Genomic DNA, 17,380 nt, shown 5'->3' with positions numbered 1-17,380 from the left:
ATGGATATATTTTAGATCCCGGTGGTCGGTAAATTAAACACTGACGCTAAGAATTTACAAAATAGACTTTTATCACATCATTGTTTTATTTTATTTTATTGACATTTAGAATCTAATTTTGTTTAAATGTAATTATTTCAATTAACATAATTTTTTATTATTTTTTATTATTATCTCGTGACACTTGAATTAGCATATTTTAATCATTAATATATTTTTTTAACCTCTTTGAAATTGTCTCAGGACTTTACAGTAACAGCCTGTGCTTACGTCATTTCCGCTGTGCGTTTACGTGATGTTGAAACAGGAAACTTGTCCTCATTTAAAGAGGAGGAAAATTAAAGGTTTGAGATGTTAGATTTATATCGTTGCGCTTTGCATGTTGTTTATTTTGCTGGAGGTATATGCAGATGTAACTGCATCTGTAATGCACTGACTCAGGATAGTCTAATTTTGAACTCCTCACAGAGATATAAAGCTTAAGATGGTAATTAGCTGTACTCTCACTTTGTCGTGGTGCATAGAAATGCGTATTTAATACAAACGTTTTTATATAATTATGTTGTTTAACGCATCCATTCAGATTAGTGTGCATTTGTAGCTGGATTCTGCGATCAATGAACATATAAACTAAGCATCTCTTCTTTGTTGCTGTTGAATTACCCCTCTATAAATCAGTGTTTAAACTACAGTTATTGATACTGGGTGACTGAAGACTGCTTAGTCTGTTAAAGTGATCCCCAGCTTCTGTTGATTTTATACTGTATATAGTTTCTAACTGGTCATTTATAGATCTTAGCTGGTTTAAATGGTTGAACAGCTGGAATATCAACTGATGGACCTGGTAGATCACATTGTTCAAGCTGGTGAGAGCTGGTAGACCAACAACATGTCATGCTGCCATGTTCCGAAAACCAGCCTGCCAGACCTAAGCTTGTGTTAAAGTAATAATTCACCCCAAAATACAAATGTGCTCATTATCTTCTCACCCTCATGCCATCCCAGATGTGTATGAGTTTCTTTCTTCTGCAGAACACAAACGAAGATTTTTAGAAGAAAATCTCAGCTCTGTAGGTCCATACAATGCAAGTGAATGGTAAACAAACTTCAGTAAGCACATAAAGGCAGCATAAAACTAAGTAATCCATACAACTCGAGTGGTTTAATCCATGTCTTCTGAAGCAATCCATTTGTTTTTGGGTGAGATTAAAATGTAACTCGTTTTTCACTGATCATCTTGCCATTGCAGTCTCTTGGCATGATTGTGATTTCAAGCTCGATCACACTTCTAGCACTTGAAGCATGTGCAGAGCACTAGATAGAGCTAGTAAGTGTAATCAAGATTGAAATCATGATCACCAAGGAGACTGCCTATGTCAAGATTTATAGTGAAAATGGAGAAACATTTTGGTCTGTTCTCTCCTAAAACGGATTGGATTGCTTGAGAAGACCACTGGAGTTTTACATATTACTTTTATGCTGCTTTTATGTGATTTTTGAAGCCTCAAAGTTTTGGTCACCTTTCACTTGCTTTTTATGGACCTACAGAGCTGAGATATTGTCCTAAAAATATTTGTTTATGTTCTGCAGAAGAAATAAAGTCAAACACATCTGGGATGGCATGAGTAATTGATGAGAGAATTTTCATTTTTGGGTGAACTATCCCTTTGAGGCTTTTTGACCAAAGCAGTAAATCTTAGCATGCTGTAAATGTCAATTTTGCACTGTTGAACCTTCTTAGAAACAGAAGTGTTGAGATTGGCATGTACATTGATTAATGAGGCATTGAAGCCATGAATTAATTCAATGCTCTGATTTGCAATTGATCTCTTTTTCGGCTCTCCCACTTTTCACAGACCTCCATCCTAAAATAGAATCTGAAAATCACCCACCTGATCCCCATCTTGGACACCAGACAAGCTGAGGATTCTGTTCAGTTCTTCCTATGAACACATCTTACTTTGTTTTGTCACACCTCCACCTTAGCTGCCTTCTCCTGCTTTTGCTCTCTCTCTTTTTCTCCATTAATCCTCTCCATCATGACTGAACCAGAGCTGCTCACCGAGGTCCCTGCCTCTCTGAAACGGCTGGCCAAGCAGGTTGTGCGGGGTTTCTATGGCATCGAGCACGCTCTCGCTCTGGACGTGCTGATCCGGAACCCCTGCGTGCGTGAAGAGGACATGCTGGAGCTGCTCAAGTTTGACCGTAAGCAGCTGCGCTCGGTGCTGAACACACTCAAAGCCGACAAGTTCGTCAAGTGCCGCATGCGGGTGGAGACGGCGCCTGATGGCAAGACGACACGGCACAATTACTATTTCATTAACTACAGGCTGCTGGTTAATGTTGTCAAGTACAAGCTGGACCACATGCGCAGGCGCATTGAGATGGACGAACGGGACTCGACTAACAGAGCATCCTTCCGCTGCCCCTGCTGCCTGAGCACATTCACTGACCTGGAAGCCAACCAGCTGTTTGACCCCATGACTGGTGAGTATGAGGGGGAGAGGGGAGAATAAAAACAAGGTAGGAAGACAGTGCGAAGTCAGCTATGTTTCCATCCAAGTTGCAAATTTTATTTATGCAAAAAACCATAATATCACAAAAGCAATGTGCGAATGAAACCGTATTTCCATCCCATGTGTTCAAGAGAACAAAATCTTTACTTCAGGGGAGACTGTAGCCATTGTGGCTTAGATTTAGATTTAGAACACGCAGACAAAACACTGTAAAGAACTTTGTCTCATGTCTTGGAGGGACAGCACGTCACACAGTTCTGGAAGCACTAGGTGTGCACGTTCCTCCTTCCTTTTGACTTTGCAACGCACGGATCAATGATATATTTTTCAAGAGTGTCAGTGAACCTGCTCTTCGGCGCAGTTCAAGTTTGTATTCGACTTATTTGCTCTGCAAACTCTTTGCAGGCTTTGGATTTTCAGGACACCGTTATTTCAGGATGACCAGAGCAACATTTAATATGCGATGATTGGTTATGTCCTATTCAGTCACATGACTTTTTGTATTCCTTATAAATTCAATAGGAGTTTATTCTGTAAATGTTTTTCCACAATAATTTGTGCACATACTCCTCAACCGAGCATATAAATTTTTATGTGCATTTTGGAGATTTTATTTGCATCTTGGTGTTTTCGTCCAGCAGTTTTTATGTGATATCCCAAAACGTGCATAAAAATATGTAGATGGAAGCTAACGGTGGGAAGTTTGGAGTTGAATTGTTTCCAGGTTGTTATAAGCACTTAATTGTTATGAGCACTTAAAGGGTTAGTTCACCCAAAAATGAAAATTCTCTCATTACTCACCCTCATGATATCCCAGGTGTGTATGACTTTCTTTCTTCACCAGAACATATTTGAAGAAAAATAGTAAAATGTTTGAGCTCAGTAGGTCCTTTAAATGCAAGTGAATGGAGATTTCTCTTTTGAAGCTCCAGAAATCACAAACAGTCAGCATAAACGTCATTGATATGACTCCAGAGGTTAAATTAATGTCTTCTAAAGCAACGCAATCTCTTTTGGTGCGAAAAAATAAAAATAAAATTAAGTACTTGATTTTAACTAAAATTCATGCTTCCGGTCAGCAGCGGTACTCGCATGTGATGTAATCGCATTGGCATTTGAAACACGTGAGAACTGAGGAACGGAGAAGCAGCGCTGTTTACAAGTGAGAAGGAGGAACGTGTACAGTAGCTTGGTTGGTATTGTAGCTTGGTTAGTTTTGGTTTAGATCTGTATTTATCTGTTTCTTTACTCACAATGGTGCTTTTTTGTGCTTATCCTGGATGTCTCAACTGAGAGGAGAATGTGAGAGTATGTAAGTAACATGGAAACACGAATATGCCACGCTTGGATTGTAGTTCAAAAGTACTTAAATATTTATCTTATTTAGCCCCAAAAGTTATCATATTGGTTTAGAAGACATTAATTTAACCGCTGGAGTTGCATCGATGACGTTTATGCTGACTGTCTGTGATTTTTGGAGCTTCAAAAGAGAAATCTCCATTCACTTGCATTTAAAGGACCTACTGAGCTAAAATATTTTACTATTTTTCTTCAAATGTGTTCTGGTGAAGAAAGAAAGTCATACACACCTGGGATATCATGAAGGTGAGTAAATAATGAGAGAATTTAAATTTTTGGGTGAGCTATCCCTTTAATAAGCAGGAAAAATAAACTTATTATTAACTTATTTAGCACTTAATGAGCAGAATAAGCTGTCTTTTCAGAGATGTTTGATGAAAAGACTTAATTTGACACATAGCAAATAATGTCAAGGTGCATAACATAATGGGTGTCTTTCAACAATAAGATTACTGAATTCCATTAGCGTAACCCCAGGGTACTACTTAATCAAAATGCATTTTCTCTGATGTATATTTTTCCTGATATTTGTAAGAGGTAGACATGTTTTTTGTGTGTTGGAACAGATGTTGGAGAAAGTGAGCAATGGACCCTTTTCACAGACTGTGATGATGCATTTCCCCCACATTTAGTAGCATAAATCTAGCAGAATTTTTATATTTGCAATTTTTTATTATGTAGTGTAAATTTATAACATTATACTTTGTGTTACATTACCCTGGAAACAGTTTTAAAAGACAAGTTACCACAGAGGCAATGAGGTTTCTAGAGTGACAGTAAATTTACCAACTCTCTTCTAATCCAGCGCTGTCTGTTTTTTGTTTTTTTTCTTCATTTGGAAAGTTGTGGAAATGTAAAAGTGGCATCTTTTAATGTTGGAGCAAATGCAAAGCAAAATTTATATTTGCTGTGGTCTCCCATTCACTCCCATTCACTGCTATCGAAGTTTACCATGCAATTGTTTACTTCCACATTCCAAACACCGGAAGTGAGAAAAGGGTCCATGGGGCAAAGCTGCTGTTGTGCGATTATGATGTCAAAATCAAGTTGTAACCATCCACATTCTGAATTTATTTGGAAAGATGTTTCTATACAGGTCTGTGTTTGCTTCATTTTTACTAAAGCCACTGAATGCTAACAATATGTTTATAAAAACTGCCTTTTCTCTGATTTCTGAATGCTTAGTCTAATTGTTAGAACAGTTTAGTCAATTTAGATCATCACTTGATCCACACTGAGGCAGAACTGCACACTGACACTTGATAGCAGCAGAGGTTAAAAGTTGCATTGCATTCAAAAGACATTAATGTCCAAAGCATTTGGGTTGGATATGAGATGAGTTTTTAAATGCATGCCATGATGAATTGCATTCAGATAAAACACACTTGGAGGTCGATGTTGAATTACTTGACTTTGCTGACAGTATTCATTGTCAGCAAAGGAAATTATATTTATTTTCAAATGCTTAAAAATAAACAGGATGTAATCTCATAGAGGCAGCTGTAAGGATTAACACATCACACTGACACCATCGTCTTGCCTTTCTTTCTCTGGCTTACTGTTTTACACTTTTGACTTCAATGGTGGCTGATTTATGTACTTGAAGCACACACACAAGTGTTACTGTTGACGTGACTTGTCTTATAATGAGTAGATGGCATATTTGTGAAGCTCAGCGCACTGCTGTCTGTCTTTGTTTAAGCTTTTACTATGGACTAAACGCAGCACAACCAAACCCAGCAGCCTTGAGTAATGTATAATTGATCTAACCTGCGTCTGTGTTAAAAAAAGATAGAAATGAAAAGACAGCTTAAATCACTAAACACTTCCAAGTGTATGTGTGTGTGCATTCTTAAAGGCATAATTCACCCCAAAATGAAAAATCTGTCATCATTCACTCACCTTATATCATGCATATCATATCAAACCTGGATCACTTTTCATGTTATGTGGAATACAAAAGGAGATGTTAGGCAGAACGTTAGCCTCAGTAACCATTCACTTTCATTGTCTGGAAATAGATGCAGTGGAAACGATTGGTAACTGAGGCAGTCAGTTTATGACATTCTGCCTGGGGGGCGGGGTGGTGGGGTCATTTTGAGGTGAACATATTTTAAAAAGTGATTGCTTTTTACTGGAGGGTGTCGCTTTAGAAGACTCTAGACTTAGACATGTTTGCAGTTTAATTAATAAAAAAAAAAAAACATTCAGGGTTATAGCCCTCCAAAAATGGTCTCAATAATTGCCATCAATGGAAAAATATGTTTTTGCCAACAGAATTCTGTAGTTACACCATATACCAGCAGGGGCTCTCTGTACCATGCTAACCAGCCAAACCTTTACCTCTTGAAAGTCGCTCCCACCATGAATCTGCTTCTCTGACTTTTTCTTTTTCATCATATATTACGCGCTCATTTGTGATTGCTACTTGCATTTGTATAGATGCGGCATTCGACAGAGGGCATATGAAGAGTTGACTTGTACATGATAGACAGGAGGAAATCCTTCAGTAGTGTGTGTTTTTTCCGATAGCAGTGGGCAAATGAGAGGAAAGAACAGAAATGAAAGAGAGAGTGATGGAGGGCTGAGAGCAGTGCCAAAGGTGAGTAATGAGCGATAAAGGAAGAGAGAGGTAGGTAAAGACCTGTGTAGCACGTGTTCACCCTCACCTCTGCTGAAAGCAAACTAGAAGGAAGGGAGGCAAAGCTGTTGCTAGGTAACCCATCAGGAGGACTAGCAGACAGACGAGGATGAAACAGAAGAGCAGAAAAACCACAATGAAGAACCTAACCCTGCTTAGACCCTGGGATTACATACACATCCTTTTTTCCATGTTCTTACCTGGACTCTATTACAGAAGCTCAGATTTGCCATTATATAGCAGCTATCTCTAAATCCATTTGAGTAGTATCTGTGAGAAAGATCCTGCTTAAGTCGCATCCTCATTGATGTAACCTCACATTTAACTCAAGATTGTGCAGCTACAGACCTAAAAGGATTTTATAAACATGGGTTTCATGATACAGGTTGTTGTTTGTCCTCTGGGTAGACTTAAATATACAAATGGATGTTTTGGGATTGCCCGTTGCCCCGCTGAACACATGTTCCCTTTTATGCTTAGGAAGGTTAGTCGTGTCTTTGTATAGGAGAGGATATTGATCTGGTTTGTCAAGCGAATCCAGGTCCCCCATCTTTGAATTTTTTTTTTTTTTTTTGATTTTTGAAAATCACTTTGATTGCGGAGGTGTCAGGGGAGATAAGGAAATCCGACTGGGTTAGCCATGAATGATAATAAGTCACTCGCTGATCCTATCACGGCATGTCTTCACTCTGTCTTAATTCTGTTATCTCTGTCTCCCATCCTTCTATTTCACATGTGCATATGAGGACCGTAACCGCTATAGACATTGAGGGGGATGCAGGAACCCCAACATTCAGATTAAAGGTCGAACAATATGGGTTTTCAATGGCCCATTCTTAAAGGTGCTGTAAGTATTTATTTTTTTTTTTTTTCATGGAAAAGTATGCAAATATTTGTCCTACTCCCTTAAAGATGTTAATGAAATAAGTGTCCTGAGATATCTCACAACTCTGTGACAACTATAGACTTTGTAAACAGCAAACAAAAATGTTTTTTTTTTTTTTTTTTTTTTTTTGTGCTTTTCACCTGTCAATCATTTTGCTCATTCTCATAGTGTTGTATTTTAAGTGGCTCATTGAGGCTATGATCCATAATGTTTGTCAGTTGAGGGCGCTATTGTGCCACTGTTGAATTTGACAGCCACAGGAACTTGCCACAGTTCTGTGTACAGTTGTGCTCAAAAGTTTGCATACCCTTGGAGAATTGGTAATATATGTACCATTTTTAAAGAAAACATGAGTTAGCAGGCAAAACACATTTCTATTATTTCTTATGGGATTCATATTCAGCTGTAGGTTATAACAGAATGGCACAATCATAAAACAAAACATGGCAACAAAGAAAAAAATGAAATGACCCCTGTTCAAAAGCCTTCATACCCTTAGTTCTTAATACTGTGTATTGCCCCCTTTAGCATCAATGACAGCGTGCAGTCTTTTGTAATAGTTGTCTATGAGGCCCCAAATTCTTGCAGGTGGTATAGCTGCCCATTCGTCTTGGCAAAATGCCTCCAGGTCATGCAAAGTCTTTGGTCGTCTTGCATGAATCGCATGTTTGAGATCTCCCCAGAGTGGCTCGATGATATTAAGGTCAGGAGACTGTGATGGCCACTCCAGAACCTTCACCTTTTTCTGCTGTAACCACTGGAGGGTCAACTTGGCCTTGTGTTAGGGTCATTGACGTGCTGGATAGTCCAAGAGTATCCCATGTGCAGCTTTCGTGCAGAAGAATGCAAATTGTCTGCCAGTATTTTCTGATAACATGCTGCAATCATCTTGCCATCAATTTTCACAAGATTCCCCATGCCTTTAGAGCTCACACACCCCCAAAACATCAGTGAGCCACCGCCATGCTTCACAGTGGGGATGGTATTCTTTTCACTATAGGCCTTTTTGACCCCTCTCCAAACATAGCACTTATGGGTGTGACCATAAAGCTCTATTTTGGTCTCGTCACTCCAAATTACAGTGCGCCAGAAGCTGTGAGGTGTGTCAAGGTGTTGTCGGGCATATTGTAACTGGGCTTTTTTGTGGCATTGGCGCCGTAAAGGCATCTTTCTGGCAACTCGAACATGCAGCTCATTTTTGTTCAAGTATCGTTGTATTGTGCTCCTTGAAACAACCGCACCGTCTTTTTCCAGAGCAGCCTGTATTTCTCCTGAGGTTACCTGTGGGTTTTTCTTTGTATCCTGAACAATTCTTCTGGCAGTTGTGGCTGAAATCTTTCTTGGTCTACCTGACATTGGCTTGGTATCAAGAGATCCCCGAATTTTCCACTTCTTAATAAGTGATTGAACAGTACTGACTGGCATTTTCAAGGATTTGGATATCTTTTTATATCCTTTTCCATCTTTATAAAGTTCCATTACCTTGTTACGCAGGTCTTTTGACAGTTCTTTTCCGCTCCCCATGGCTCAGTATCTAGCCTGCTCAGTGCATCCACGTGAGAGCTAACAAACTCACTGACTATTTATACACAGATATTAATTGCAATTTAAAAAGCCACAGGTGTGGGAAATTAACCTTTAATTGCCATTTAAACCTTGTGTGTCTGTAACAAGGCCAAACATTCAAGGGTATGTAAACTTTTGATCAGGGCCATTTGGGTGATTTCTGTTATCATTATGATTTAAAAAGGAGCCAAACAACTATGTGATAATAAATGGCTTCATATGATCACTATCCTTAAATAAAAGTTTTTTTTGCATGATCAATCATATTTTCAAAATCAATGCCAAACTTTCACAATTTTTGCCAGGGTATGCAAACTTTTGAGCACAACTCTATTTAGGCTGTCTCAGTTGCTTCTGTCTCTTCAAACAATCCCAGACTGACTCAATGACGTTAAGATCAGGGCTCTGTGTGGGACATACCATCTGTTGCAGAACTCCTAGTTTTTCTTCTGTTTTCTTCTTTTTGCAAAAGGAATGTTTTAAAACCTAAAATTGATCTTTCCTTTTGACACACTAATGCAGAGGACATTAAATAACCTTCTTAAGACAAATGTTTTTGTGCCTAAGAATTTTGCACGATACTGTATTACATATTGCGTGCTGTAGTTTACAAAGATAAAAAGTTGCACTCACAGTAATGGGCTTACAGTTAAAATCTATGGTGCAAGTCATTGCACTGGAATAAACATTAATTCTGAAGTGTGTAATTTCTGTGGCACTAGCGCTACCGAATAGAACTGCAAAGTCTTTTCAAACAACATTATACGAATATGCTCCCCATCTGCGTTTGATCAAACAAACAGATAGCTCCCAACTCATACCATTGGTTGAGTCGGTGTTTCCGTGTTGAGCAGGACGAGTTACGTAGAACAAACCGAGGAATTTTGATACTGCCACAGAGACAGAGTTTACCGTTTTCTACAAAATTAACTTATGAATATTAAGCTGAAATAGGAGAAAGTATTTTAACACTGAAAAAGTTACACCCTTCAGCTTTAAAGGTACATCTGCAAAGCTGTATCCAATCCAATCAACTCTTGTCATGACTATGTAATGTGACTATCCCTGTAACTTTGACATGATAGTACTTGCAAGGGTACCACAGAGCAGGGTTGGGCGAAATGGCTACAAAAATTATATTGATACGTGCGATAAAAAGTTGTTAAGCTGAACAAATCAGGAAATGGCTATAAGAAAGTAGTTCATTGGCTGATGCCAATTTCCACTATCAGGGCAATAATTAAGAAGTTTAAATCAACTGGAAGAGTAAACAAACAGCCTGGAAGAGAATGTGTGTCTATACTGGCCCCACACACAGTGAGGAGGATGGTTTGAGTGGCAAAAGAATCCCTGACAATCAATCACAGTTGGAGAATTGCAGATGTTAGTTATTTCTTGGGGTCAGAAAGTCTCTAAAACTACTATCAGATGCCACTCGCATGACCACATAACCAACCTGTTTGGTAGGGTTGCCAAAAAAAGCCTTTGCTTTCATCAAACAACAAACTCAAGCCACAGTTTGCCAGATGTTATTGGAACTTTCAGTGGAATCAGGTTCTGTGGTCAGATGAAGTTAAAGACAAAGAACAGCAGTCACTCCACTAAAAGACAGGTTTATTCAATGTTACTGGTCAAATAGCACACATTTTGAACAGAATAACTAATATAAGTGCTCAAAAGTTAACGTTGTATAATTACACCCAATAGACTTCCATTTTAAGTGCATTACTGTAAAAAAACAATTTTTCTTCTTTGTTTTACAAATTCCGGAATGAGTCTAAATTTTTTATGTGGTTATCAGCAGATGCTGACCATTGAGTTAAACTTAAACCTATTTAATGCAGAACATTAATATCATTAATGCACAGTCCATTGAAGAAAAGAAAAAAAATAGTATAAACAGATTTTCCTTGTAGTTACACTTGTTGCATTAGCACAAACACACAACAGAGCAAACTGCTGTAATTGGAATCAATGTGTTGCATTTTTCACTGTTGCTTAGAGGGAGAAACTTTTTAATGAGGGGGTATAACAAATGTTAAAATGATGCTGAATTCATCTTTTTAAGGGCTCATCTCAAAAGTCCTTTTGTTCTTTGACGTTGACAAACGAACAAAGCGTCATCCTACTTTCAAAAGAGCTCTGAATCACTGGAGAGATTACTATGTAATTTAAACCAGACCTATTCATATCTGATAGATAATACAAAAACTATCGACACAAAGACACCAGCCCACTTTTCTCTAACAGAAAGCCCTAATGTATGTCTACACACTAACAGCTCTGCGTCGTGTTCCTTTAGATCACTTTGACAATGTGTGTGTACATGCAGGGCTGATGCACACTTTGCCTGAAAACAAAGACACGAAAGTGTTTGTGTGTGCACGCGCGCACGTGCCATTTTGCTTATTTTCCAGGGCTTCTGACAGGTTTGATAACTCTTCTGAATTCTGCTGGCTGGGAGCCTCTTACTTAATTACCTCTAATTGTATATGTGTTTTTCAGGTATGCAAAACAGAAAAGGGATACTTTTTGTGCTAAGCTATGGCTTTGTTTATCTTAATTTACCAAAAACATTCTTTGCAGCTACGATGGATATGTCAGTGTGTCAATTATTCCTTTTGTCTCTTGCAATTTTAAATGTAGTTAATGTGTTAATTACAAAAGAATACATTTCTTTTCTCTAGACCATTTGCTGTTCGTCTTGTATACAGTTACAGTTGCCCTGTAACTCTTACTCCTTCACAACAAGATGTTTGAATGTGTTTGAAAATGCATCTCTTGATCTCACATCATCATTATTTCAGATGTTTAAAATGCAGCCTGTTACCTCGCTTGTGCTTTTTCATTCCTTTGTGTGTGTGTGTGTGTGTGAGAGAGAGAGAGAGAGAGAGAGAGAGAGAGAGAGAGGGAGGGAGGGAGGGAGAGGGAGGGAGGGAGGGAGGGAGGGAGGCAGACTGATTGACTGACTGACTGACAGAGGGTTGCGGTAAAATTGTTCCCTGCTCTCAGGGCTTGTCGATATTTCCTTTGGAGCTGTGTCAAATGCGACGCAGACTTGTCTTTATCTTTCCTTCGCCTTAATGCTATTTATTTTCTTTTACTCTCTGTCTCTCTCTCTCTCTCTCTCTCTCTCTCTCTCTCTCTTTCTATTAAATTGTTTTTTTTCCCCCTCTCCATACGTGGATTGGCAAAGGAGACATCTGTAGTAAAAGGGCCTTGCCAGAGGTGATTTTATTTCTTTTTTTTCCAAGAACGCTTTCACAGATTTTGTTGTCAACTTTCCAACAAAGCTTTTAAAATGGAAATTGCTGTGGATCTTTTACTTTTTTAATTCACCTCAAGGCCACAAACTCGTAGGCAATTTTGACATGTACTCAGCACAACAACATTATTATAACAATATAGAATAATTTTGGTGTTAAAACAATAAAGCTGGTGTGTGTTCCTGATATCAAAACATAAAATCAAAACATAGAATTTTAAAGGATTTTGATCTATGACTGTTAGTTTTGAGGACATCTATATGCGTACTTCTTAACACTGACATCATGCTTTTTTTTGGCAGAAATATGCATTTAAAATTTAGTCTTTATCTTTTGGGGCAATGGCCCAAATATATTGATGGCTCATGCTGTACTAGAGGGATTTTTTTTTTTTTTTTTGTCCAGTCAAATGCGGTAGAAAAATAATAATACCACCTGCTACCAACTAGCAAGCAGCAAATCATTGTTTACGACTGTGATGTAACTATGCCTATTGGCTAATTATTAAAAAAAAGGCACAAGCCTTTCAATATGTCCCACCTAGACAACTTGTTTTAAGAAGGTACTGTTCTAGGTAAAAACACTAGAAATGTAAAATGACGACATCAGCACCATCTGTGACTGACCACATTATATGCTGTCATTGAGCATACATATGTAAAATAAATACATGTAATCTATAGTCATCTAGTAGCCTGTACACATGCACACAGACCAGGCCCTGCTGTGTGTGTTCTCATCAGAAGGCTGTAAATAACTTCAGCAGCAGATGGCAAACCAGACTAGCTTCTCTTGCAGAGGAACCACTAGTGAATGCTGGAGGTTTTTGTGTGCTTGTGTCCTTGTGTCTTGTGTGATTGTTCTGCCTCTTTCTGTTCCAATAATATTAGATGGTCAGCAGTAATTTTGGCCCTTTCCCTTATATGGCATTGAGTTGTAACTGGTATTGGACCACACCCTGCTATCCGTTGGGTTGTCATTATATAAAAATTATTTCTCCTTTTTTCACCAAAGACTTTTCTTTGATGGAAATGTGTGGAACGGGGTCAGAGCATCTGCTTTGGGGGTCAGGATACCAGAATTTGGAGCCCCTGGCTCGTGAGGAACAAGAGATATAATGCCCCTGACAGGCAAATCTTTCCTTGGTCCCTGCCTTCAAACCATCACCCAAAGGCGCCAAATATGTTGGAATGCATTGGTGTGGTATAGTGGTTAAGGCTCATGGCTGGTAACCAGAAGCTTGCTGGTTCAATTCCAGCAAGGAGCAAGCCTTGAGCCATCACCATTGTGGCCCTGAGCAGTATGCTTAATCCCATGTTGTTTCAGGTTTTTTCTGTCATAAACGTGTAGTGCCGCTACATGGCACCATCATGTGAAAGTCACAGAAAATTCTTCCAGCCCTGATTGTGTGGCAATAAAAATTCTAGTCTATATGCTGTTAATGTGTCCTTTTACATTAATGGATTCTGAATGAACTAAGACCTTCTGCTCTTAACTGCAGGAACGTTCCGCTGTACCTTCTGTCAAACAGAAGTAGAGGAGGATGAATCAGCCGTGCCAAAGAAAGACGCTCGCACTCTGGTGGCACGCTTCAATGAGCAGATAGAGCCCATCTACGTATTGCTACGAGAAACGGAGGACATCAATTTGTCCCATGACCTCCTGGAACCTGAGCCATCAGAAATCCCAGCCCTAAAACAGAGGTCAGCCATTTCCATTCAGTCAAACTGGCCAGTCATCTTAATTCTGTATTAATTCATGTGTACTTATAACTGCTGAAGTTAACAGAATTGTATAGCATTGTGACCAATGTTTCCTATAATGTTGATGATGATAATGATTGTTTCTAAATGAAAATTGTCATTATTTATGCATTCTAAGGTATTTTCAGAATCATATTTCTTTCTTCCATGGAACAAAAGTCTTCACATTTAAAAAAATCTTTGTATGGCTTCAGAAGACTTAGAATATCGTGCATGAGTCATATCGATTACATTTACTATGGTGAGTTTTTGTCCTTTTTGGAGCTTGACAGCCTAGTCACTGTTCACTTTCATTATTTGACTAAAAGCAGTGTGCAGACTTCCTTGTGTGTTCCACAAAAGAATGTCAAATGGGTTTGGCGTACCATTAAAATAAGGACCGTCTCACTGCAATATTCTTATTTTAACAAGTGACTTATTTAATTTTAACCTATTGGAGAGATTGACATGTGCTTTGATTCCTTTTCACTGAGAGTGGATAATAGCTTTAAAACGAGTCATAAAGAATGTCCAGTCGAAATCAATTTGAGATATGTCATCTCAACATCACTCAATGTAAATGTCTATGAAAAGGCGTTCACCACCCTTTCAGTAACCCAAATCCACCTCTGCTGCTGTTCACAGTCGCGAACGGGCTGCCCAGTCCGCAGCAGGAGCTGGTGCAGGGGCACTTGGCCGGGAAATGTGGAAAACAAAGGGCTCGTCGTATGACCTTTACACACAAAATGTGATCATCAGCATGGAAGACCAGGAGCCTCAGTCTGGCCAGACAGCCGAGGGCAAAGCCCCCAAAGAGAGGCCTGTATGGCTGATGGAAAGCACCGTGCAGGGGGCGTACAGTGAGACAGATGCTTTGAAGCATGGTGAGTCAAATCACCTATATTGTATCTTATGTGAAAACTGTTTTTTTTTTTTTTTTTTAATCCCCTTTTCTCCCCAATTTGGAATGCCCAATTCCTACTACTTACTAGGTCCTCGTGGTGGCGCGTTTACTCACCTCAATCCGGGTGGTGGAGGACAAGTCTCAGTTGCCTCTGCTTCTGAGACAGTCAATCCACGCATCTTATCGCGTGGCTCGCTGTGCATGACACCGCGGAGACTCACAGCATGTGGAGGCTCATGCTACTCTCCGCGATCCACGCACATCTTACCACGTGCTCCATTGAGAGCGAGAACAACTAATCGCGACCACGAGGAGGTTACCCCATGTGACTCTACCCTCCCTAGCAACCGGGCCAATTTGGTTGCTTAGGAGACCTGGCTAGAGTCACTCAGCACACCTTGGATTTGAACTCATGACTCCAGGGGTGGTAGTCGGCATCAATACTCGCTGAGCTACCCAGGCCCCCCGTGAAAGCTGTTTATTAAAAAAAAAATTCTCCCCTTTTCTCCCCAATTTGGAATGCCCAATTCCCAATGCGCTCTAAGTCCTCGAGGTGACATAGTGACTCGCCTCAGTCCAGGTGGCGGAGGATGATTCTCAGTTGCCTCTGTGTCTGAGACCGTCAATCCGCGCATCTTATCACGTGGCTTGTTGAGCGAATTACCATGGAGACCTAGCACGTGTGGAGGCTTCACGCTACTCTCTGCGGCATCCACACACAACTCGCCATGTGCCCCAACCGAGAGTGAGAACCACATTATGGCGACCACGAGGAGGTTAACCCAATGTGACTCTACCCACCCTAGCAACTGGGCCAACTGGTTGTTTAGGAAGCCAGACTGGAGTCACTCAGCATGCCCTGGATTCAAACTTGCGACTCCAGGTGTGATAGTCAGGGTCTTTACTTGCTGAGCTACCCAGGCTCCCCCGTGAAAGCTGTTTTTAATAAATACCATAACCGTGCCAGCAAGTTTGGTTCGGAATGGCACGGTTCTGAAACAAAAAGAAAGTCAGCATCTGATTGCCTATTTTCTTATTTTAGCTACTATTTGTACTGATTGTTTTTTTTATTAATTTTTCCACATCAGCTGGCGAAGACTCCATAGTAACCCAGGACAACATGGCTGGACGAGGAGCTGCACAGGATGAGAATGAGGAGGTGATGTTGGCTCTCCTCATTCATGAGAAGAGGAGTGGAGCCGGACCAGGAGGCACCGTTGTCTCCAGACCGACCATTCCTACGGCTAACGCCAGTGACTCTGACAGCGATACCAGCGAATCGGACGAGGACTCTCCGCCCCAGGCGCCAGCCCACACAGCGCACCGCGCCACGGCCCTGCGGCCTGGCAGGCAAGCAAACGAGGATGATGAAGACGATGATGATGAGTTTGAGGAGGTTGGGGATGACCCAGTGGTTATGGTTGGGGGAAGATCTTTCTCTTACAGGGAAGTGAGCCAGAGACCTGAGCTGGTGGAACAGATGAGCGCTCAGGAGAAAGAGGCGTACATTGAGATGGGACAGAACCTCTTCCAGGACATGTACTTCTGAGTAGATCACTTCTCAACTATCTGCATCACATTTTCTCTTTCTTTCTGTATCTCCCCCTTAACTGTTTTTCACAGGATGCATTTTTGATCAGTCTCCTTTGCACACTTTATCTCAAACAGTGTTATGTGTCTTGCCAGAGCTGAGAAGTGTAGTGTTATAGCGTTGAATGTTCATCTCCTCTCTCATCCGTCTGTTACAATACCTTTTGCTATATGCATATACAGAATATACATACTCTGGTGCCAACAGACCAAAGTATCTCAGAGTTGTAAACAAGAGTATCATGCACATTGGCAGACAGGCTCACACTACTTTTTTCCCTTTTAATGGGCTTTTGTTTAGCAGTCTCGCCACAGATTTCCAGTCAAATGACTGTTGCTGCAGAGAACTCTGAGACAATTTCACTCAAAAGAAAACTCCAAACAGAAGGGTCCTGGGGCTTTCTGACGTGACTGACATTTAAACGACGGAGAACGCTTTTCTTTATTGTAGTGATAGACTCACTTGGGCTCTTTTGATTTTTTTTTTTTTTTCTTTTTCTTTTTGCTCAATGTTACAGAGACATTCCACATCTCCTAGCTCATTCGTATTTTTCAAGGTCTCCTCTTCTCAACAGTATTTAGCAGGACTTGCAGTTAGAAAGGGAAGAAAAATGAACTCCTGTGGCTGACTGTCTTGAATTGATATTAAATGAAATTATGATGAGACATGTTTGTTTAGAGTATGATTGCTTTCCTTTTACAGCAAAGATGAGCACTGTCTTCTTTGATCTCTGCCTAATTGGATGTTATTCACTTCAGTTTGTTTGTCCATGAGTGGAAAATTATGTTTTTTCAGTTTTGTTAGACTTCTTACAGCAATAAAAAGCTGAGTGTGAAGTCTCCAATCTCCTTATTCATGAGTGTGTGCATGTGTGTGAGAAAGCAACAACTTTATTTAAAGCTTTTTTTC

The 17,380-nt window shown here is 39.9% G+C and overlaps 1 protein-coding gene across 2 annotated transcripts; it reads left to right on the top strand.

Annotated features, from left to right (window-relative positions):
* The first annotated feature begins 270 nt into the window (after positions 1–270).
* LOC127448121 (general transcription factor IIE subunit 1-like) lies at positions 271–16,985 on the top strand. 2 transcript variants are annotated; one of them, XM_051710434.1, is made up of 5 exons: positions 271–344; positions 1,857–2,487; positions 13,736–13,937; positions 14,622–14,860; positions 15,969–16,985. In XM_051710434.1, the coding sequence occupies exons 2-5, from the start codon at positions 2,040–2,042 to the stop codon at positions 16,427–16,429; spliced, it is 1,350 nt and encodes a 449-aa protein (XP_051566394.1). In that variant the 5' UTR covers positions 271–344; positions 1,857–2,039; the 3' UTR covers positions 16,430–16,985. The 2 variants fall into 2 exon arrangements, with proteins under 2 accessions (XP_051566394.1, XP_051566395.1); XM_051710435.1 differs by lacking the exon at positions 271–344 and adding an exon at positions 364–487.
* The last annotated feature ends 395 nt before the right edge of the window (positions 16,986–17,380 follow it).

Source organism: Myxocyprinus asiaticus, chromosome 11 (assembly GCF_019703515.2).
Source record: "Myxocyprinus asiaticus isolate MX2 ecotype Aquarium Trade chromosome 11, UBuf_Myxa_2, whole genome shotgun sequence".
NCBI classification, from domain to species: domain Eukaryota; kingdom Metazoa; phylum Chordata; class Actinopteri; order Cypriniformes; family Catostomidae; genus Myxocyprinus; species Myxocyprinus asiaticus.
The sequence above is the reverse complement of the archived record's forward strand: the minus strand, read 5'-3'. Positions and strand labels throughout refer to the sequence as shown.